Genomic DNA, 21,226 nt, shown 5'->3' with positions numbered 1-21,226 from the left:
TTCATGTGATTGTCATGTCTGACTCCCAAGTAGCTGACATTCTAGGTGTGCACCATAAAGCCTGGATAATTTTTGTATTTTTAGTAGAGACAGGGTTTCACCATGTTGGCCAGGCTGGTCTCAAACTCCTGGCCTCAAGTGATCCGCCCACCTTGGCCTCTCAAAGTGCTGGGATTATAGGTGTGGGCCATTGCACCTAGCCTAGCCAGTAGTATTTTTGCTATAGCAGCTGAATGGACTAAGACACTAAGATTCCGGTATCCAGGTTTTCTGTTGGACACTCACAGATATAAGAGCACCTGGGGCTTGTGGAGAGGCAGACAGAAGCTTTTTTAAGAATTTATTTTTACTTTTTTAAGACCTCTCAGGGATGAACGGACATAGGCTTCTCACACTCAGGTGTGGGCAACGTTCTTCAGACGACCTCCCTCAAAATGGGAAAGGCCTGGGGGCTCAGAGGAGAGAAGAGAGAAGGCAGGGAGAAGGTGGAGGTGAGGGACGACAGTGCCTAGGGCTCAGTGGGTTGTTGGTGAGGATGGGTTTCCACTGGGGGGATCTATCTAGTGTCTTATCAGAGCTCACTGTGGGGATCTATCTAGTGTGTCTAAAAAGAGAGGACCCGTGGCAGGTTTGGCAACTGACATCATGCAGTAGCTTCTTCTATTCTCTTTTTTTGAATGGAGTCTCGCTCTTGTTGCCCAGGGTGGAGTGCAGTGGCACAATCTTGGCCCACTGCAACCTCTGCCTCCTGGGTTCAAGGGATTCTCCTGCCTCAGCCTCCTGAGTAGCTGGGATTACAGGTGTGCACCACTGTGCCCGTCTAATTTTTGTATTTTTCAAAGAGAATGGGGTTTCACCATGTTGGCCAGGATCGTCTCTAACTCCTGTCTTCAGGTGATCTGCCCAACTTGACCTCCCAAAAGTGCTGGCATTACAGGCATGAGCCACAGGGACTGGCCTATTATTCTCTTTTTATTTTTAATTTTCTCATGTTCCTTTTCCTTATATTTTGTTTTCTTTGCTTTTTAAAAATCTTTTCTACTTGTCACTGACTTGAAACTCAAAACTTTCCTATTTAGTTTCTAATCACTCTCTCTTTCTTTTTTATTTTTTTTTGAGAAGGGGTCTCACTCTGTTGCCCTGACTGGTCTCTAACCTCTGGCCTCAAGCCATCCTTCCATCTCAGCCTCCCCAATAGCTGGGATTACATATATGAGCCCTCATGCCTGAGTAAGTTCTTAATAAATGCTTTCTGAATGGATGGACGGAAGAATGAATGAATGGCTACGTGAATGAAGGAATCAACTTCTTTCTCCTTAGTGGGTGTGTGTGGGCACAGCAGGCTGACGCTCGCCTGTAAGCGAGCCCAACCTCTCCTCCCTGGCACAGGGAGCTACAGCTCTGTGTGTTTCTCCTCAGGCTCCTTGAGCTCCTGCATCTTCTTCTGGGGCAGCGCCTTCTTCCAGAACTGGAACCTGTGGGCCTTCAGAGCCCGGCCCACTGCAGGCTGTAGGTTCAGCTGCAGGTATTGCTCCTCCTGGTGGAACAGCGGCCAGTGTGGCAGACCCTCGCCGTTGGGGTTCCTGTAGACATGCCGTCCCAGCAGGGCGATACGAAGGTCATTCTGAGCCCCTGGAGCCCAGACCTGAGCACCTGGAGTCTGGTCAGGCAAGGCAGCCAAGCAGGCCAGGTGGGCTTGGGGAGTGAGGGGGGCATCTTCCAGAAACAGGAAACAAATTCCCTCCAGCTAGTGTCAGCTCTAGTGGGGGCGGGGTGGCTGGCTCTGATGTGTCCCTCTCTCTGGGAGGGAGACCCTGACGGTGGCACAGCCCTGGTGCCCACCCTCCAAGTAGAGCGGGGAGATGGAGCGTGTCCACTGCCCCACGGCACCCCCACCCTGTCCAAGTGGGTCCCGCGGCTGGGGAAGGGGCTATCATGTGATTAAGGATGTGGGTGTGCTCATGAGGTCACCCCAGACTAGGAGATTGCTGGATGGGCACAAGCCCCCCAACCCGGGGAGGTTGAGGCAGGGTTGTGCCGTCTCACCCATTTCGAGCAAAGTTGGCCCAGTACTTCATCATCTTCCTGCTTAGCCGCTCCTCCTCCTCAGTGAATTTAACTGCAGAGAGGAAGGGGACATGTGTCTTGGTCAGGATGGCCCACCTCAGCATCCCAGGTGGAGCTTGTCCATGACCCCCCAGCCCTTGGTCCCCAGTCCCGCTTCTCTGCTTTTTCTCCCACCGCCCTCAGAAGCCAGTCCTCCCCTTTTCCAAACTTTCCCCTTAGCCCAGGCTCTGGCTGACTCCATCCTTCCTGGCCCTGAAGGCCCCTTCTTCCTTCTGCCTATGGGAGTCATTGAAGAAACAAACACGTCCCTGAAACACCTGCTCTGAATCAGGCAGACACCCAAGGGTGGGGAGGGATGGAGGGAACACAGGCCACAGTCTGAAGAGTCATGAATTCTAATCCTGACACAGCCTTTGGAGCTGTAACATCTTGGACACCTGATCTCATCCTGTCTCTGAGCCTCAGTTTCCTTATCTGGGCAGTGAGGACAATTAATCACCCCTCAGGGACCCAGTCAGGGACCCAGCCCACCTCCCGGGAAACGAAGAAGACTCACCATAGTTGCCCCAGAAGAAATTTCCGAAAACAAAAGGAAGCTCATCAGCATGGTCTGCCTTCACGTGCGGCGGCCTGATGTTCTTGACCCAGCTGGGCTGATGCTGGAACTCATAGAAGTACACAGGGGCCCGGGAACCTGTGGGGTGGACAGCCTGTGACACAGTGGCCCCTCCCCTGAAGACTTCTTGCCTCACCCATGGGGATAAGATACCCAGGTCCAAAGCTGGCTGGAATCTGGACAGTGGGGTGTGGAGCCCCAGGCTGGGGCAGGAGCAGAGGAAGAGACTTGGGATAAATCATGGCCTCGGACTTCTTAGCTGTTATCATCTTGGGCAAGTCACTGAAGGTCCCTAACTTCAATTTCCTCATCTGTGAAACGGGGAAATGTCTGTCTCTTGGGCTAGCCGTGAGGATTTACTGCAGTGATGGACCTCAAGTGTCCGCGGAGCCCAATAAACATGAGTGGGGAACCGGATAGCAGCAGGTCTCACCTAGGACCCACAGCCCTGAGCTGTACCCCTGCCAGTCAGGCCTTAGGTCCAAATATACTCACGCTGAAAATGTGCTACTTGGAGTGCAGGGATCACAAACATGGAGTCTGCCATCATCTCCTGCAACTGGGCTTGGAGGCTCCGGGGTTCCCCATTGTCCCCATTGTACTCTTCCATCAGCAGGTCACCAAATGTAGGCGGCAACATCTACCCCAGGTGGATCAGGAAGAGGCAGGTTAGGCTGGACGTCAGGGGCAGGGAGGAGGTGGCCTCGAGCTTGGGGAGACGGACCGTGAAATGAACAGGAAGAGGGAGCAAAGGTGAGGCTCTGAGGTGACCCCACCCCCAAGTACACACACACTCGGGCCTTTGCTCATGGGGGTCACTACATAGGCAGGGTATCTGGGGGTTGAATTTCCTCTGCCTCAGGACAGGAGAGGAGCCCATCTCCATTGGCGAGGGACCCCAGGAGCCTTACCGTCAGCGTTAACATTTTCTGCAGAACAGCCTGGAAGGCCTCTCTGTCCATTTCCTTCTGGGTGTCATAGATACCCGTGACCTGGGTGGCCAAGAGAGAGTCTGTAGTTGGGGATGGGATGAGGCTGGAACTAGAAAGCCCTGAACACTCCCCACTACCCGATGGGCTCCCCAGGCACTTGAGGGCTTGGGTTGGGCCTCACTTTGGGGATGATCCAGCCGAATTCATCGTTGTTGATACCAATGATGCTGGGGACAGCTTGAAAGTCGGCAGAGGCCAGCAGCTCCTGGGGATGCCTGGGCAGGAAGACCCCATCGACTACACCAGGGATCATCATGTTGAACGGCTGAGGGGAAATGCAAGGTAAGGGAAAAAGGTCAGGTCCCAGACACCTTCCGATGACCACTGAGTACCTTCCACTCCTTCCTGGTTCACCTCCAGATGCTCATATCCACCCCAGGAGATAAATGCCTGGCTCGGGCATGCACTAACCTTCAGTCCCCATCCAGGGCTATGATACCCAGGAATGCAGATGAGGTGCCCAGGGAATATGAGGAGCATGCAGGCCTGAGAGCCCCATGCCTATTGCACCCCTTCCTCTACACCCACATCTGCTTAGACCGACCTTGTTAATTGCAAGAATCTCCTCTTTACTCTTGCCCCGCAGGCAGTTCACCAGGGCCTCAGAGTCAACTTGCTCACAAGCAGACAGGCTGGCCACCACCTGGAAAGGGAGCAGGCAGGAGCTGGCTCATCCTTCCAGGTAGAGGAGGGGAGTTTGCCCAATGCCCTGGCCAAGAACAGGGGCACCCCAAATCTCACAGGGTATTCCATATGAATTTCTGCAGGTCTGACACTATTCCAACTCAGAAGTCCCAGAAAGAAGGACCATCCCATCTGCCTAGATGGTTCTCCTCATGATGGGGATCCCTAGGGTGACAACTTTGCACAGAGGCCACAGAACAAACTTGGCCTCTGCAATGGCAGAAGGATGTGCATTCTGACCCTGGAGCCCCCCAGCAATTCCAAGGTAGGCGGCAGCTCCTGGTGCCTGCTCCTGAATGGCTCTTGTCATCCCTGGTTAACAGACAGAGGCTCTGAGGGGTATGAGAGGAGGTAGCAGGCCTAGGCCTCTGCAGCTGAGGGCACTCACCGTGGAGATAACATCAGCTGAGCTGGCAATGAGGCCAGGCAGCAGGGCCACGCCACTCTCCATGATGGCCCCATGGAAGAGTCCTTGGGACATGGGGGACACAACAAGTGAAGACACACTCGTGCCACCCGCAGACTCGCCAAAAATGGTGACACGGTCAGGGTTGCCTCCAAAGTGGGCGATATTCTGCTGGACCCAGCGTAGTGCGGCCACTTGGTCCAGGTAGCCCCAGTTGCCGGTTGCATGCTTGTCTCCAGTGCTGAGAAGTAGCAGGGACAGGGATCACAGGGCTGTCCTGGCCCCGCTCAGCCCTCGTTGCCCAGCCCAGCCTTAGTCTCACCTGAAGAAGCCCAGGACACCCAGGCGGTACTGGATGGTGACCACCACCACATCCTCAAAGGCGGCCAGCACGGAACCATCATACATGGAAGCCATGCCAAAAACAAGCCCACCACCGTGGATCCACACCATCACCTGGGGAAATCAAGGCAGCTACCATGATGCTCCAACCCAGCCTGAACCCCACCAGGGCCACTAGCTAGACCAACCAGTGCTTTGCCTCTGTCTACCTCCCCATTAGAACTCCAGCACAAATAAATTATGTGGGCCACAGGCTAGGCATCAAAGATCTATCAGGAAGACCAGGCCTCCAAACCTTTGGGTTCTACCCCTTGTTTCAAAGCATGGTTTCCTTAGTCCGAGAAAACACACCAAGTGGAAAGAAAAGGGGTGATGGCTCCACATGAATATTAATAAAACATGTCGTTAGCCTGAAGAACACAGACCTCGTTTGAACAGAAAATGTTTTAAAAATTAGGTCCGCAGTCCCAGCTACTCAGGAGGCTGAGGTGAGAAGATCGCCCAGGAATTTGAGGTTACTGAGAGCTATGTTCATGGCACTGCATTTTAGCCTGGGCTACAGAGCGAGATGCCATCTCTAACAAAAAAAACTTTTTGTGAGGGCCCATTCTAATAGACCCAACAGATTATTCATGGCTGGGATTCTTGGTAACCTCAAGGTGCAGCCCTTGGGCACTTGAGTGGATGTCGTGGGTGTGAGTTGGCTGGGTGAGTCCTGGGTCCAGCCCAGAGCCACAGCCTTTGACCTCTGGCAGCAGCCAGAACTCTGTGACCCCATGTCCAGGGGCCAGCTGCCCAGCCTGGGTAAGGAGCATTTCCCGGACCTGACAGTGAGAAGTTTCTCAGTATGGTCCCCTCTGCAGCAGGGCCTGAGCTAATATTGTCCTTTCCAGCTTCTTGCAGAACTGTCCTCCAACTCCCAGTGAACTGTGGCCTGACACTCACTGGTAGGTTAGAGCCTTTGTGGCTGTAGGCCGGCGTGTAGATGCTGAGGTACAGGCAGTCCTCGGACATGGAGATGGAAGGGATGGTCACATTGACTTGGCTCTGAACCTCTGAATCCATTATGGTGAGGTCCTGAAGACACCTGGTAACCAGAGCAAACAATCAGTCCAGCGGCCGCATCATGGCCAAAACCAGACCCTGGGTTCAGATGTGCCCCCAACCACCCTCAGCCCCTTCTCACATTCTGCTCACACATGATCCCTCTCAAAAATCCCTTCCCACCAAGTTACAGGCCACAGGCTCTGGGGAAGCTGGGATGGAGCTTGGACTTCCAGGGAGGTCTTGAGGTCATTGAGGACCTTGGGTATCATTCCTCCCAACATTGGAAACCTTAACTCTCAGGGGTTTCTCTGAGAACCATTGGCTACATGTGTTGACATTCACCACTATATCGCTGTACCCCCTCAGGCCTGGGACAGGGGAGTAGCCCACACATGTGTGCTACATGAGTGAATGGATGTTAATTTCTCATGAGAAGGGCAGTGGGATGTCTCTCATCCCAGTCTAAACTCTCAAAAACTCATCATTCCCACATGGCCTCCAGTAGGAAAAATATACACGTCTCTTGGCCAATGGCTCCTGGCCCAGTCGGTGGACACAGTGACTGTGGAGAGTGCAGGTCCCCAGGAAGCTACCACTACTGTTCTCTTCAGCTATTTGCAACATCTGCCACTAGAGTTAGGGGCTCCTACAAGGTTCATAGAGCCAACCCAAATCTTCCCCAGAGACACCATCTGCCACTGGTGGCAGAGAAAGCTTGGCATAACCAGAATCTGGGGAGATCTGTGTGTCTGTCCCTCCCTTCAGCACCTGGAGCCAATGTCTTCTGAATGCCAAGCTTTAAGCCAGGAGTCTGAGAAGTTATTCACCCTCCCGAGCCTCAGCATGGTCATTGGAAAAATGCACGTGGGAATCCACGAAACTCAGAAGGAAAACTGGCTGTGGGGGTTGAAATGAAATGACAACTGCAGCCTAGGTGAGCTCAGAGCACCCCACCCCTGCCCCAGTGTCTGGAACTCCCTGGACCCCTGGGAGAGCTTACGCATCCGGATGGGTGGTTCCATCCCTCACACCACTCCAAGATTCAGGGGGTTCAGGGGGTGCAAATCGCAGCGGACCTAGAGGTGGCTTGGCAAAGGGAATTCCCAGGAAGGTATGGACCCCCGCATCAGCGCTCTTCACATGGACAAGACTCCCCAGCACCTGGCCCGTGTGTGTGGTCCGGATGGGACTGGCAGAGTCCTGGCCTGTGGGCAGAGAGACAGATATCACAGTTGGGTCTGTCCAATCGGTTGCTCTACAGACTGTTGGTATTGCTGCCTCCTTGCCATCCTCAGCTCAGCTCAAGGGATCCTGATCTATAAACACAGGCTTTACAAACTTCCTGCCTGTAACACTCCCTTCCCGCTCTGCCTTCCTGGGCCTGTCTCCATCCCACCAGGCTGAGGCTTCTTGGGGCCCGGCATCATCATTCAGCCCTAGGACCTTCAAACAAAGGGTCACATGCCCTTGTTGGGACTAGAGTGTCCTTTCAACTGTGTGCCAGGTCACGTGACAGTAGGATGATGGTGGGAATTGGGCAGGCAAGGTTCCTGTCCTCAGGGATGTCACGTCCAAGGTGGCAAGAAATGACATAAATAAAGCATCCTCCTAACCATGAGTGATGTTGGTGAAAGAGCTACAAGAGAGAAGTATGGCTGTGACTGGGACATAAAAAGCACTGCAGCGGCCTGGGGACCATAGTGGGACTCTGTCTCTGCAAAAAAAATCAAGAAAATAAATTATCGGGGTGTGTTGGTGCATACCTGTAGTCCCAGCTACTTGACCGGCTAAGGTGGGAGGACTGCTTGAGCCTGGGAGGTTGAGGCTACATGAGCCATGATCGGGTCACTGCACTCCAGCCTGGGTGACAGTGAGAACCTGTCTCAAAAAAAACAAAAACAAAAACAAAAAAGCACAGCCTCTGGGTGTGGTGGTATGGGCCTGTATTGGCATGGTGGTGTGGGCCTATATTCCCAGCTACTCAGCTACTCAGGAGGCTAAGGCAGAAAGGGTTCCATGCTGCATGAGCTATGATCTGGCCCTTGTACTCTAGCCTAGGCAACAAAGCAAGACACAGTCTCCAACAATAAAAACATAGCATGACTGCTGTAGGGATCAAGGAGGGAGAAAGTGACTGAAAATCACCTAACAGAGAAAATCAGTCCCCTTAATAGATAAAACGTTTCTACAAACAAAGAATATGACACCTACACAAAAGGAAAAGCAGCATAAGAATATGTTCAGAATAAGCAATACAAATCAGTATCTCTCAAATAAACAGAGATCTTTACCTCATTCATAGTAAGAGTAATGCACATTGAATTCTCACTGTGATGTCAACCACTCATTTTGTCGTATCACAAAAAGCAAGGCAACCAGATATTACATATTTTCTTTCAGAAGTACACAGCACCACATGTGAAGTAGTCCTCCAAAAAACAAAACAAAATAAAACCTAAAACCCAAATCTGATTATGCCTCTAAAATATAAATACAAGTTTACAGGGTCGACAGGGGACAGAAGAACAGTTAGAAGACTCCGCTGGGATGCAATCAGCAAAACCTAAATGGTGGGATCCTCTCCAGAACAAATAAACTGGTTTCTTCAACATGCAACAAAATTTAGAAAGAACATAAAAGAGAGGCAGAAGGTAAATTTGGAGACTGAAAGAGATTCAAGAAACACATAAAAATGACATATGATAAGAAGTGTTGGTAAGGAAGCGGAAAACTTGGAACTTTCATACATTGCCGGTGGGAAGGTAAAATGGTGCAGCTGCTTTGGAAAACAGTCTGGCAGTTTTTCAAGGGATTAAACATAGAGTTGCCATATGACTCAGCAATTTCATTTCTAAGTATAAATCCAAGAGAATTGGCGGGACATGGAGGCTCACGCCTGTAATTCGAGCACTTTGGTAGATCAAGGTGGGCAGATCACCTGCAGTTAGGAGTTTGAAACAAGCCTGGCTGATATGATGAAACTCTATCTCTACTGCAAATACAAAAATTAGCCATGTGTGGTGGCGTGTGCTTGTAATTCCAGCTACTTGGGAGGGTGAGGCATGAGGATCCCTTGAACCTAGGGGGCAGACATTGCAGTGAGCCTGGGCGACAGAGTGAGACTCTGTCTCAAAAAAAAAAAAGAAAAAAAGAAATGCCTACCAATTTGCAAAGTAGGAACCTTATTTGAATCCTGATTTAAAAAAAAAACAAACTTGTATTAATACAAGTATCATTTATAAACATTAAAAGAATATTCGATTATATATTTGATTAAATTGAGAACTGTATGTTATGGAAATACACACATACATTTATGTTACTTTTGTTTTAGTAGGACATGATGAAAAATTTACAGATGAGATGATATCTGGGATTTGTTTCAAATAACGGTGCAAGGGGGAGGTGGCCATCCAGAAAACACCCGGTTATATTCAACCTGAGAAAGCTGATTTAAAACAAAAACAAAAACAAGATCTTTGTCATTGCTGAAGGTGGACAACGGGTACGTTGGATTTGGTACATTACTCTTTCTACCTCAGACTTGGCTCATCCCTTGGTGCTGTGCAGCCCTCTAGCAGCCTTGACCCTCTCTGTGCCTCAGGAAGGTTCACCTGCTGTAGTTATTCCCACCAGCTCCCACCTACCTGGCACCTTCCCTTTTGGAATCTCAGGTTCTGTTTCTGTAGGGTTTGGGAAATCTGAGCCCATTTCCATAATAAAAAGTCCAAACACAGGCCAGGCGCAGTGGCTGACGTCTGTAATTCCAGCACTTTGGGAGGCTGAGGTGGGTGGATCACTTGAGATTAGGAGTTCAAGACCAGCCTGGCCAACATGGTGAAACCCCATCTCTACCAAAAGATACAAAAATTTGCTGGGTATGGTGCCGTGTGCCTGTAGACCCAGCTATTTGGGAGGCTGAGGCATGAGAATCGCTTGAACCCACCAAGCAGAGGTTGCAGTAATTCGAGATGGCACCACTGCACTCAAGCCTGAGCGACAGAGTCAGACCCTGTCTCAAGAAAAAAAAAAAAAAAGTCAAAAAACAAAACAGCCTTAGGGAGCTAATGCCACCCTACACCTGTCAGTTTAACATGGATCAATATGTTTGATGCCACCTGGTGTGGGTGAGGCCGGGCTCAGTAGACATTTACAGGCACCAGACAGGACATTTTAACAATGTCTCCAAGTCAAAAGGCCCACTCCTCTCCCCAGTAACACGCTCCTGCACACAATTCCTTGCTGGAGGGGAGGTCTATCCAGGTAATTCCCTGTGGCCACTGATGCCTGATGGTTGTTACAGCAAAGGACATCACCTGCTGAAATGTCCCTGGTTAGAGACCTGTTACATCAACTCATGTAATAAAGAGATTCATTACTTGCTTCATCCTTGAGAAGCCCTTCCATTAATCAGTATGAAGAAGCTCTACCATGTAGGGGTGTGTGGAGGCCACCCTATGTGTTAGAAAGTGGAAAAGCCCTGCCCCAGAAGTAGGTGATTTTATGACCATTTAGATGAAAATCAAGGACAAGTACACACATCTTTTCTTGTGTAAATTGCTGGGCACTGTGTGTACTGCAGTGTGAACAGGCAGTTTCCAGTGCATGCCATGGGGACTTTGATGACCCCTCAGGAGAAGCCAGGACTGGTTGGGTAAAAAGAGTACAGCACACATCACTTGTACCCTCCTATGGCTTGTCAATTATTTTTTCCTGAATGTGGGTCCAACCCAAAATTGTGTGTGTGTATGTGTGTGTGTGTGTATGTGTATGTGTGTATATATTGCCAGACAAGGTCTCCATCTGTTGCCCAGGCTGGAGTGCAGTGGTACGATTACAGCTCACTGCAGCCTCAGCCTCCTAGGCTTGAGATCCTCCCATCTCAGCCTCCTGAGTAGCTGGGAGTACACATGTGTGCCACCATGCCTGAGTCTTTTTTTTTTTTGATAGAGACAAGTCTTGTTGCCCAAGCTGGTCTCTAACTCCTAGCCTTAAGTGATCCTCCCATCTCCATCTCTCAAAGTGCTGGGATAACAGGTGTGAACCACTGTGCCTGGCCCAAAATATTTTAAAAGGTAGCCATCTGTGAGGCCGGGCAAATCTTCATGCCTGGGCTCCTGGTGAACTCTAGAATGTGGTCAAGGGCAGGAATGAGAGGAAGCCCTGCAGGAGTGCATAATGGGGCGGGGGGTGTATGGACTCCACCTGGGCAGATTAAATTGGGAAAGGCTCAGGAGAGACAGTCAGATCATACACTTAGGAGAGTTTCGGGTGAGAGGACCAAAGGCCGAAACACTCCCGGAGTTTCTGATAAGGGCCTGGAGAAGCCTGGCAGACACACAGAGCCATCATCTTTGCCCCGGAAGCCAAGTTGTGTACTTGCCCAGGATGAGGTAAATGGCGTGAGGGACACCACGAGCTCTTTGGCTTTTTTTTTTTTAAGACAGATTTTTGCTTTATCACCCAGGCTGGTGGAGTGCAGTAGTGCGATGAAGGTTCACTGCAGCCTCAACCTCCCCTGCTAAAGTGATCCTCCCACCTCAACCTCCCAAGCAGCTGGGACTACAGGTCACAGGCCACCACAGCCCACTAATTTCTTTTAATTTTTTGTACACTCTGAGTCTCACTATGTTGCCCAGGCTGGCCTCCAACTCCGGGGCTCAAGCGATTCTCCCCCTCGGTCTTCCAAGGGGTTGGGATTACAGGCGTGAGTCAATCGCACCCAGCCACTTCGGCCTCTTGGATCTGCTTTAGGATCTGGCACCCGGGGGCTTCTGTTCCCCAAGGACCACTAACCTTGTCTGAGGCCCCTTTGGAGGAGTCAGGGCGCCCCCCTGGCTAAGGACGCAACACACTCAGAGCCAGATGCTTTGAGAAGCTGTTATTGTTATTATCGGCCAGCAGCACCGGCTACGGCCACAATCATGAGGGAAATGGATTGAATCCCCGCACCCCCAATCCCTCACCCACTCGGACCCAAGGCTCCCGACTCGGCCTGGCATGTCCCGGCGCTCCTGGGGCCCCTGTAGTCCGCTGGCTCCTCACCGTGGTGTCCCGCAGCCCGAACCTTTCCGCGCTTCTAGGAGCCCACCTTGGGTGGCTGGGAGGCGTCGCGTGGGGCTCATGAGTTCCACGCTGTCATCTCCACCAGCTCCCACCTCCCAGGCGCCTTCCCTCCCGCACTGTCAGGTTCTGCCTCCGCAGCATTTGGCAGATCTGACTCCAGTCCCTGTCGCCCCTCCGCGGGAGCCTCACCCTGGCCCTGGACGAGAAGCAACAGGAGCCCACAGGCCACCGCACTCAGCCGCGCGCGAAGTCGGTGCAGTCGCATGGTCGGCTCGCTGGTCTCGGTTCGCTGCCGGTGGACACGCCGCTGTTCACCCAGAGACTGCCCCGGATTTGGCCTCGCCCAGCCTCGGAGTTTGGACTGGGCAAAGAGTGCGCGGGGTGCGCTGGCTTGGGCCAGGAAAAGGTGGGTCTGGCAGGAGTTCAGGATCCCCACAGATGGAGAAATGGGAAGGAACTTGATCGGGGTGAAGGAACCGCTTGAGCAAAAGCAGGGAGGCCTGAAGGCGCCCTTCATTCTGGAAACTCCTCCTTGCTTTCGGGACTCAGTCTCCTGGGTTCCCCATCAGGTCCCTCATCCCCTTACAGTCCAGGGTCTGAGGGTCTCAGCGGTCCCCTCCCTACTCAGTCATGCCCTTCTTTCGAAACGTACACGTGACCGCGGCACTTCTTAAGGAGCGCCCCCCTTTGCCTCTGTGGCTTTCAGTTTCCTCACCTCCCGCGGAGACCACGGCCATGGTCATTTATCCACTTGACAAACGTTTCACGAGCGCCTGCCGGTCCGAGCGATGAGGACACCGCACTCCCGGGCCTATGGTGCAGCAGGGGACCCAGGCGGCTCACCAGGAGGTCCCGAGACACAAGGAGCCCTGCCAGGCCAGAGGCGACCAACCGTCGTGGATACAGGAGCTCTCGGCCAGCCCGACTTCCCGGAGGAGGCGGTGTGGGGACCACCTCCGACCGCCTTTTGTGCCCCCTGAGACCTGGCTCTGGCCTCTACGTTTCAGCCCGCTATGGGCTCGCATGACCCAGCGCCACCGGGGTCCCTTCTCAGCGCCTTTGCTCCAGCGACCATCACGTTCCCGGGTCCGCGCAGCCAGCATCGTGGTCACCGTTTCTCTCACACCTCAGGCGGAAAACCCCCAACGCGGCGTGTCCCTCGTGCGACCCCGTCGCCACGCCACGCCCCCCTTCCCGTTCTCCGGAAGTGCGCGGGTAGGAGCGGAAGCGCACGCCCGCTAGGGTTGGCGGTGGTGATTCCGCCATGGTAGGCGGCGGCGGGGTCGGCGGCGGGGTCGGCGGCGGTGGCCTCCTGGAGAATGCCAACCCCCTCATCTACCAGCGCTCTGGGGAGCGCCCTGTGACGGCAGGCGAGGAGGACGAGCAGGTTCCCGACAGCATCGATGCACGCGAGATCTTCGATATCCGCCGCTGCTGGGCGCGGGAGGGTTCCGGGGGCTTGCGGTCGGGGGAGCAGTGATGTCCAGCGGCTGGTGGAGCCGCATCCCAGCTGGGCGTTCCTGGCAGAAAGTTCTGAGCGGGCAAGGGCGCAGAGTCCCTTTTCCTTCACTTCCCACATCTGATTCGCTCCATCAATGACCCGGAGCATCCACTGACGCTAGAGGAGTTGAATGTAGTAGAGCAGGTGCGGGTTCAGGTGAGTCACTTCCAAGGGGAGCGAATTGCTCCAGAGAGTCAGAAAGGTTTCTGTGCACCAGGAGCTGGCGTGCTCTCCGCTCACGGACACCGAAGGGTATCTGTGGGAAGGGAGATTGTTCTGCTTATTTTATGGGTGTTGAAGCTGAGGCCCATGGAAGTTGGATGATTTGCCCAAAGCAACAAACTAAGAGGGGCCTTGGGCTGAGGGTGGTTGACTCTTGACATGTTCCCTCCATAACCAGGTTAGCGACCCCGAGAGTACAGTGGCTGTGGCCTTCACACCAACCATTCCGCACTGCAGCATGGCCACCCTTATTGGCCTGTCCATCAAGGTCAAGCTTCTGCGCTCTCTTCCTCAGCGTTTCAAGGTCAGTTGGAGCTGAGCCTTGGGAGTGGGACCAGGCATTGAGGATCTACTGCTGAGGATAGGGACTGGGAGAGCATGAACATGGAGAGGACATCAGAGTGGGGCCTGGAAGGATCCCAATTAGCAGAGAGGAAACTGGGAGGAAGCTTTTCAAGTCGATATGACAAGAATAAAGATCTGAGCTGGAAAGTGGAGAAAAGTATTGAAGAGTGTGGCAGGAAGGGCAGCAGGGAGCTGCAGATGGGTTTGGACCAGGGATGGGGCACAGGCAGGCCTTTAAATCAGCAGTAGTGGGCAAGTTCTTTGGATAGAATTGGAATAGCTAGGGCCGGGCACGGTGGCTCACGCCTGTAATCCCAGCACTTTGGGAAGCTGAGGTAGGTGGATCACCTGAGGTTAGGAGTTGGAGACCAGCCTGGCCAACATGGTGAAACCTCATCTCTACTAAAAATACAAAAATTAGCGGGGCGTGGTGGCGTGTGCTGTGGTCCCAGCTACACGGGAGACTGAGGCGGGAGAATCAAATTGAACCTGGGAGACAGAGGTTGCAGTGAGCTGAGATCGCGCTACTGCACTCCAGCCTGGGAAAGACTCATTCTTGGGAAAAAAAAAAAAAAAAAGAATTGGAATACCTGTGGATGGGTTTGGGGTGCAATGGAAGGGCCAGAGTCCAAAGGTATGATTAGGAGGAAGGATCAGCTGGAGATGGTGCCTGAGGGTTTGGGGGCTGCAGGGAAAAGCGTGGGTCAGTGGGTGGGTGTTCAGGCCCTGGTTATCTCCCTCCCAGATGGACGTGCACATTACTCCAGGGACCCATGCCTCAGAGCATGCAGGTAAGGGTGGACTGGTGGTGAGGGTATTGGCCCAGGCACCCTAAGCAGTCTGAGGCTTCCCCTTTGCCCAGGAGTCTATCGGCAAGACAGGGAATGGGTAACTTCGTGAGTGAAATTGCCAGAGACTCCTCAGTGTAGGTTATAGCCTAGACCAAAGCTGGCCTGACAAGAATCTCCTGTGCTTACCATGTCCTCTTCTCCCAAATCCCTTTCACCAAATATACAGGACCAGAGTGTGTCAGACTTCAGCAGCGTGGGAGGCAGCCAGGGGGAGGGATCCTAAGAAGGCAGGCTAGGTGGGCTCAGGTGGTTGAAGTAGCCTGATCAAGGTGTGGGGTCCTGGGAAGGAGGTGACAGGAGGGCTCTGTTGCTGCAGGGGACATATCCTATACAGAGGTTCAGAGGTAGGGCTGGCTAGCACTCTGGCCAGAGCCTAGCTTTGACTCTGCCTTCCCCACACTCTCCTTCCCACCTAGTGAACAAGCAACTTGCAGATAAGGAGCGGGTGGCAGCTGCCTTGGAGAACACCCACCTCCTGGAGGTTGTGAATCAGTGCCTGTCAGCCCGCCCCTGAGCCTGGCCTTTGGCCCCTCAACCTGCATACTGGTGTCCTGGTCCCAGCTCCTGCCAGGGCTCTTACCTTTGTTTTCTTGAATCACTCACAATGAGAAACTAACATTTTGCTTTTTGTAATAAAGTTAATTTATATTCAGTTCCCAGCATGCTTTGGTGTCTTTCATCTTGGTGGAGTCCTTTGGAGTTTGAGGGAGGATGGTGGTGGTAATCACCACCATCTGAAGGGTGGTGTACTTGCAACTTTAAGTAAAACAAAATCAAAATGGAAAGAGTAGTGTATGAATGTGCCTGTATGCTCACCACCACCACTAGAGTCAGTAGTTGTTGACATATTACACACTGGCCTTATTTATGTGTGCATATATAAACATCAGTATATTTGCGAGTAAGCTGCAGAGACTTGACTCTTCACTTTGAAGTACTGCGGCTCCCTCTAGATGAGTAAGCCTGTATAGCCACAATACTTTCATCTGATCAGAAAATGAACAGTTCTTCAACACCATCTAATACCCAGGCATATCTGGATTTCCCTAATGTGTCATTCATAGTTGTTTTTGTTTTGTTTTTGAAACAGGGTCTTACCCTGTTGCCTAGGCCCAGGTGCAGTGGCAAGATTGTAACTCACTGCAGCCTCCAACTCCTGGGTTCAAGCAATCCTCCAGCCTTGGCCTCCCAAGTAGCTTGGATTAATACAGTGGCACAGTTATACCTTTCTGCAGCCTTGACCTCCTGGGCTCAAGCGATCCTCGCACCTCAGCCTCCCGAATAGCTGGGACTGCAGGCATGCACCACTGTGCCTAGCTAATTTTTAATTTTCTTGTAGAGACAGGGTCTCCTTAGGTTGCCTAGGCCGGTCTCTAGCTCCTGGGCTTAAGTGATCCTCCTCCCAAAATGTTGGGATTACAGGTATGAGCCACCCCAACCAGTCCAATTTAAAAATTTTATTTTTTTTATTTTTTGGTAGAGATGAAGCCTTGCTGTGTTGCCCAGCCTGGTCTCAAATTCTTGTCCTCAAGCAATTCTCTCACCTGGTCTGCCAAAGCACTGGGATTACAGGCTTGAGCATCACACCTAGCTGTTTTTCAGTTTTTTTAATTCAAAAAAACATTTTATCAAGAGGTAGTCTATTGCTCTGCCACCGGGGCTGGAGTGCAGTGATGCGATCAGAGCTCACTGTAGCCTCAACCTCCTAAGTCCAAGTGATCCTCCTGCTTCAGTCTCCTGAATAGCTGGGACTACAGGCATGTGCTACCATGCCAGGCTAATTTTTAAATTTTTTGTAGAGACTGGGTCTGCCTATGTTGCCTAAGCTGGTCCCAAACTCCCAGGCTCAAGCCTCACAAAGTGCTGGGGTTACAGGTGTGAACCAACACACCTGGCCCTTTGTCTTTCTTCACAGTGATTTTTTGGAAAAGTTCAGAGAAGTCCCAGTTCTGCAGTCTGATTTGTTCCTGATTTGTGTTACCTGTAACTGGAAGTTGGTCTAAAGGCCTCAATGAGTCCAGGTTTGAGCTTTTTGATGAAAACCCTGTCCAGGAGTGGCATATATCTTTTATAAATCCACTAGTCGTGTGATGCCAGCTTTTCCTGCTGTTAGTGATGTGCCGTCTGGTCCCTGGTAAGGGCGGTGACATCAGACTTCTCTGTTGAAGGGAACCTGAGACACCTTCTTGGTCAGCTCTCCCAAAGGCATGTGTCACCCGCAGTGTTGAGTAAGAGGGAAGCTCAGCACCATGAAGTGATAGGCTCGGGTCTAAGGCCTCTGTCTCCCCTTGGCCCTGTGCTCAGATTGCATTTGGTCACCTGGACAGACTGTAGGGCTTAGACCTTGGCTTAGCCGGTTAGGATCGCTTTCCCAGGGGGAACATCCTTCCTGCCTTAGTCTCATTCTCTGAGGATAAATGGCAATATTAAGAAGCAGTGCCCAACCCCACTCCATCCCTACTGAGGCTCAGATGTGATTGTGGGCAGAGAAGCCTCAGTAGGGATCTGGCCATTTTGCAGATCTGTTCTTGAGTGCCTGCTGACAGCATTGAGCCTATCCTAAGAGTGGAATTCAGCTGAGGGCTTTACACTTACTATCTAGTCCTCCATCTAGCCCTATGCAGCAATTGCTATCCTCTCTCTCTCTTTTTTTTTTTGTTTGTTTGTTTTTTGTTTTTTTCTTTTCTTTTTTGAGACACAGGATCTCGCTATGTTGCCCAGGCTGGAGTATGGTGGCTATCCATAGGTATGATTATAGCACACTACAGCCTTGAATGCCTGGGTTCCAGGGATTCTCTTGCCTCAGCCTCCTGAATACCTGGGACGACAGGCGTGTGTCATCATGCCTAGCTTGCTATTCTTTTTTTATCCCAAATTTTTAGGACAGGAAATGGTTTTCTAGAAGAAATGTAGTTAGATCTCCATTATCCATGGGTTCTATATCCATGGGTACAACCCACTATGGATCCAAAATGTAGTTAGGCCTAGGATGACTGTGTCTGTACTGGACATGTACAAACGTTTGTTCTTGTTTTTATTCCCTAAACAACGCAGTCTAACAACAACTTACATAGCATTTACATTGTATTAGGTGTTACAGTAGTAATCCGGAGATGACTTACAGTATATAGAAGGATGTGCAGAGGTTGCATGCAGATACTATGCCATTTTATGTAAGAGACTTGATCTCAGCCACTGAAGTTGAGTTTAAAAAATAAAGTAAAAAAATACATGTAAAGGAGTTGAGTATTCATGGATTTTGGGATTCATGGGGATCCTGGAACCAATCCCCTGTGGATACCAAGGGACAACTCTGATTTACTTCTCAAGACGTTTATTTCTATTTACTTCTCAAGAGGTGGCTCACATTTGTAATCCCAGCATTTTGGGAGGCTGATGTGAGAGGATCGCCTGAGCCCAGCAGTTTGAGACAAGCCTGGGCAATACAGCAAAATCCTGTCTCAAAATAAAATTTTTTTTTGTAATTAGTGGGGAATGGTGGTGCACACCTGTGGTTCCAGCTACTCGGGAGGCGGAGGTGGGAGAATCGCTTGAGCCCAGGAAGTTGAGGCTGCAGTGAGCTATGATTGTGCCACTGCACTCCAGCCTGGGTGACAGCAAGACCCTGTCTCAAAAAAAAAAAAAAAAAAAAAAAAAAGAAAAAAGAAAAAAGACTTCTGGCTAGGGAGTAAAGGAGGCCCTGAGCAGCTTGATAGGTGCTGTGCAGCTGGCAGGGGGCGCCATTGCCTGCAGAAGGAGCTAAGCCTATCCTGAACTCCAACTCCTATTGTCCACACTCAGCTCACTCTTAGGAGGGAATGTCCTCGTCACCTAATGACCAAGAGGAGGTGCTGGATCTGGCTACCTAAGATCAGAGTGGTGAAGCCATTAGCCCCTGTTGCCCAGAGCTGCTTCATCTGTAATAGGGGGATAGTCATGGCAATCACTTGGGACTGCTTTTGGGAGATTTAAATGGGTCTAGGCCTAGCTCTGATGATCTAGGCACTGTATCCCACACAGATGAGGAAGCCGAGGGCTCCAGAGAGGCAGGGTGAACAGCTGGACCTCAGGGAGCCTTCCCAAGCTGAAGGCCTCACACCCTGCGACGTGTGTACCTTCTGCCTGACAGTCCCTGTCTGAGGTGGCCGTGGTGTCTGTGTTGAGCTGGGGACGAAGGGAGTCATGGGGGCGGCAGGTGTGGTTGAGTCATTCGGCTGGCTTCCTGACAGCCAGGCCATCGTGGGTGAGGGACACCAAACTGCTCATGCCACAGCTGATGTATCAGATAGTCCCCTTGTCACTCTTGACTCAGCTGTGCCTGGCCCCCCCTGCAGGGCCACCATCTGTGCATCCTGGGCCAGTGCCCAGGGAACTTTCTGGAACCCCAGATGCTATCTAAGGACATGGGTACAGGGGGTGGTGAAGTTTGAGGTTCCCGAAACCCTCTACCAGGTATGTCTGGCTCTGCTGTTTCTGGCCTGTGACCCCTCAGGCCTTGGTTACCATGTCTACAAAATGGGAACAACAAATCATAGCTGAGTTTGACCCAGGGATTAGATGACATGTATGAACATGCCCAGCCATATCTATTTTTGCTCATCATCCTGCCCCCAGCACAAGGGCCTGGCACACAGTAGGTATTTAGTACAGTTTAGTGGAATGAATGAATGCATTGGGCCTTAGAACACAGCAGAGGCCCCAGGGCCTGAAGGCTGTGGTGTGAGGTGGGGGTGGGGACACTGAAGCCCAGCCCAGTTCCCTCTGCAACATCTTGTCACCTGAGGGAGGGGGAAGAGTGTGGGGTCCTACAGAGAGGAGGCATGGGTATGGGGCTAGGGGAGAGGTATCTGCATTGTTTCTGAGACCTCTGCCCCACTCCTGGACAGACCACTGTCCTGGAGAGAGTGGAGCAGAAACAAGAGAGGAAACACAAATTCACCTAACCTGCCCCATCCAATCAAGGATGATGATGATAAACGTGCTCTTAGTGAGATATTACTGTCTGCCCGACTTGAGCCAACTACTGTTTTGTCTCATAATAACTGTCAGGAAGAGATGATCCCTGTTCTACACAGGAGAAACTGAGGCTCAGCCTAGATAAATGGACACAGGTGAAACAGCTAGCAAGGGGCACAGCTGGGATCTGAAGCCCAGGCCAATCTAGGGGTGGTTCTAGCCTCAATTTATTCCTCCTGAGCAGCCACGCTCAGCCCAGATTGCTGGGAGGACCAGGTGGTGGGAGTGGGGGTGTCTCAAGGTCGTGTCCTGGTGTTAATCTCTGGGGCCCCTGGCCATATCTAGCTTGTGGTGAGTGTCTCTGGACTGTTGGAGCAGCCACTGGAATGCCTGGGGCTTGAGTGGCCCTTTGTGGATGCAGTTCCCTTGGCAATGAAGAAACACTGCTGAGGTCAAGAGCTCAGATTGCCAGAGGGGAAACCCAGCCCTGCTTCTTTGCATGGCCCCCTGCTGGGAAGGACCACAGCTACCCCCCACCCTCACCCTCTGCCAGACACCCAGAGGCTCTTTCCAGTGGCACAGTTGTGGGGTTGGATGGGACACAGGCAGCCCAGCCAGGATTCCTCATGGGAAGTGTGTGCTGGCTCTTTAGACTTGTCTGCTAATGGGAGGCTCTGGCTATAACTCCCTCTTCCCACTGGAGTTCGTTCAGGAAGCCAGAATCAGCATGGGGATGCCTAGGCCTCCAAGATCCCCTAGGACCATGGGCAGGCCACCCCTCAGCCCAGCTTTTGCCTACTTTGGAGACCTCAAGGACAAGAGGGCCCTAATCTTACCAAGCCAGGCCCTCCTCAATCCAAGGCCTTCTTAGGCGTTGCCAAGGAAACAGATGCAGCAGCCAAAGAGCCTGGCCCAGGTCTCCATGACAACCTACCACAGCCCACCAGGGTCCATCCATCTGTTATGTCACCTGAGCCCCAAATGGGTGCCCTCCCAGCCTCACCACACTTGTCACAATCAGATGTCACAGTCTGATAGCAGGTCCCTGTCACAAAATACCTCACAGCCTGACCTGTAACCCTCACACCCCTGAGAGATGAGCAAGGAGCTAAGACACTCCTCATACTTTGA

General features: G+C 51.9%; 2 protein-coding genes across 18 annotated transcripts; one reads left to right on the top strand and one right to left on the bottom strand.

The window, feature by feature from the left end:
- Window positions 1-1,007: 1,007 nt before the first annotated feature.
- On the bottom strand, window positions 1,008-13,391 carry CES2 (carboxylesterase 2). Of its 17 annotated transcripts, none has more exons than XM_077984141.1 (13): window positions 12,410-13,369; window positions 7,918-8,032; window positions 7,155-7,359; window positions 6,053-6,194; window positions 5,088-5,221; window positions 4,748-5,006; window positions 4,220-4,318; window positions 3,797-3,940; window positions 3,595-3,675; window positions 3,179-3,323; window positions 2,624-2,761; window positions 2,047-2,119; window positions 1,008-1,583 (listed from the first exon to the last, which is right to left on the bottom strand). In XM_077984141.1, the coding sequence occupies exons 4-13, from the start codon at window positions 6,170-6,172 to the stop codon at window positions 1,394-1,396; spliced, it is 1,383 nt and encodes a 460-aa protein (XP_077840267.1). In that variant the 5' UTR covers window positions 6,173-6,194; window positions 7,155-7,359; window positions 7,918-8,032; window positions 12,410-13,369; the 3' UTR covers window positions 1,008-1,393. The 17 variants fall into 17 exon arrangements, 15 of the variants coding, with proteins under 15 accessions (XP_077840267.1, XP_077840268.1, XP_077840270.1 ...); XM_077984142.1 differs by having other exon boundaries at window positions 12,200-12,936; XM_077984144.1 differs by having other exon boundaries at window positions 12,246-12,936.
- A 55-nt stretch (window positions 13,392-13,446) lies between these two features.
- CIAO2B (cytosolic iron-sulfur assembly component 2B) lies at window positions 13,447-15,801 on the top strand. Its single transcript, XM_015126352.3, has 5 exons — window positions 13,447-13,641; window positions 13,798-13,877; window positions 14,122-14,247; window positions 15,034-15,079; window positions 15,556-15,801. The coding sequence occupies exons 1-5, from the start codon at window positions 13,485-13,487 to the stop codon at window positions 15,651-15,653; spliced, it is 507 nt and encodes a 168-aa protein (XP_014981838.2). The 5' UTR covers window positions 13,447-13,484; the 3' UTR covers window positions 15,654-15,801.
- Window positions 15,802-21,226: the final 5,425 nt, after the last annotated feature.

The sequence above is a fragment of the Macaca mulatta genome, chromosome 20 (assembly GCF_049350105.2).
Source record: "Macaca mulatta isolate MMU2019108-1 chromosome 20, T2T-MMU8v2.0, whole genome shotgun sequence".
Lineage (NCBI taxonomy): Eukaryota > Metazoa > Chordata > Mammalia > Primates > Cercopithecidae > Macaca > Macaca mulatta.
This window is presented reverse-complemented; position numbering and strand designations above follow the sequence as displayed.

Bases quoted from the DNA above. Each gene is read 5' to 3' on its own strand.
- CES2 (XM_028841238.2), bottom strand. From the start codon at position 12,737: ATGAAGGGCGCCTTCAGGCCTCCCTGCTTTTGCTCAAGCGGTTCCTTC. The intron at 5,007-5,087 runs GTGAGACTAAGG...GCTACTTCTCAG, and splicing joins GGTGTCCTGGGCTTCTTCAG to CACTGGAGACAAGCATGCAA. The intron at 2,762-3,178 runs GTGAGTATATTT...TCCACCCCACAG, and splicing joins CCAAGTAGCACATTTTCAGC to GTTCCCGGGCCCCTGTGTAC.
- CIAO2B (XM_015126352.3), top strand. From the start codon at position 13,485: ATGGTAGGCGGCGGCGGGGTCGGCGGCGGGGTCGGCGGCGGTGGCCTC. The intron at 13,642-13,797 runs ATATCCGCCGCT...TTCACTTCCCAC, and splicing joins CGATGCACGCGAGATCTTCG to ATCTGATTCGCTCCATCAAT. The intron at 14,248-15,033 runs GTCAGTTGGAGC...TCTCCCTCCCAG, and splicing joins CTCTTCCTCAGCGTTTCAAG to ATGGACGTGCACATTACTCC.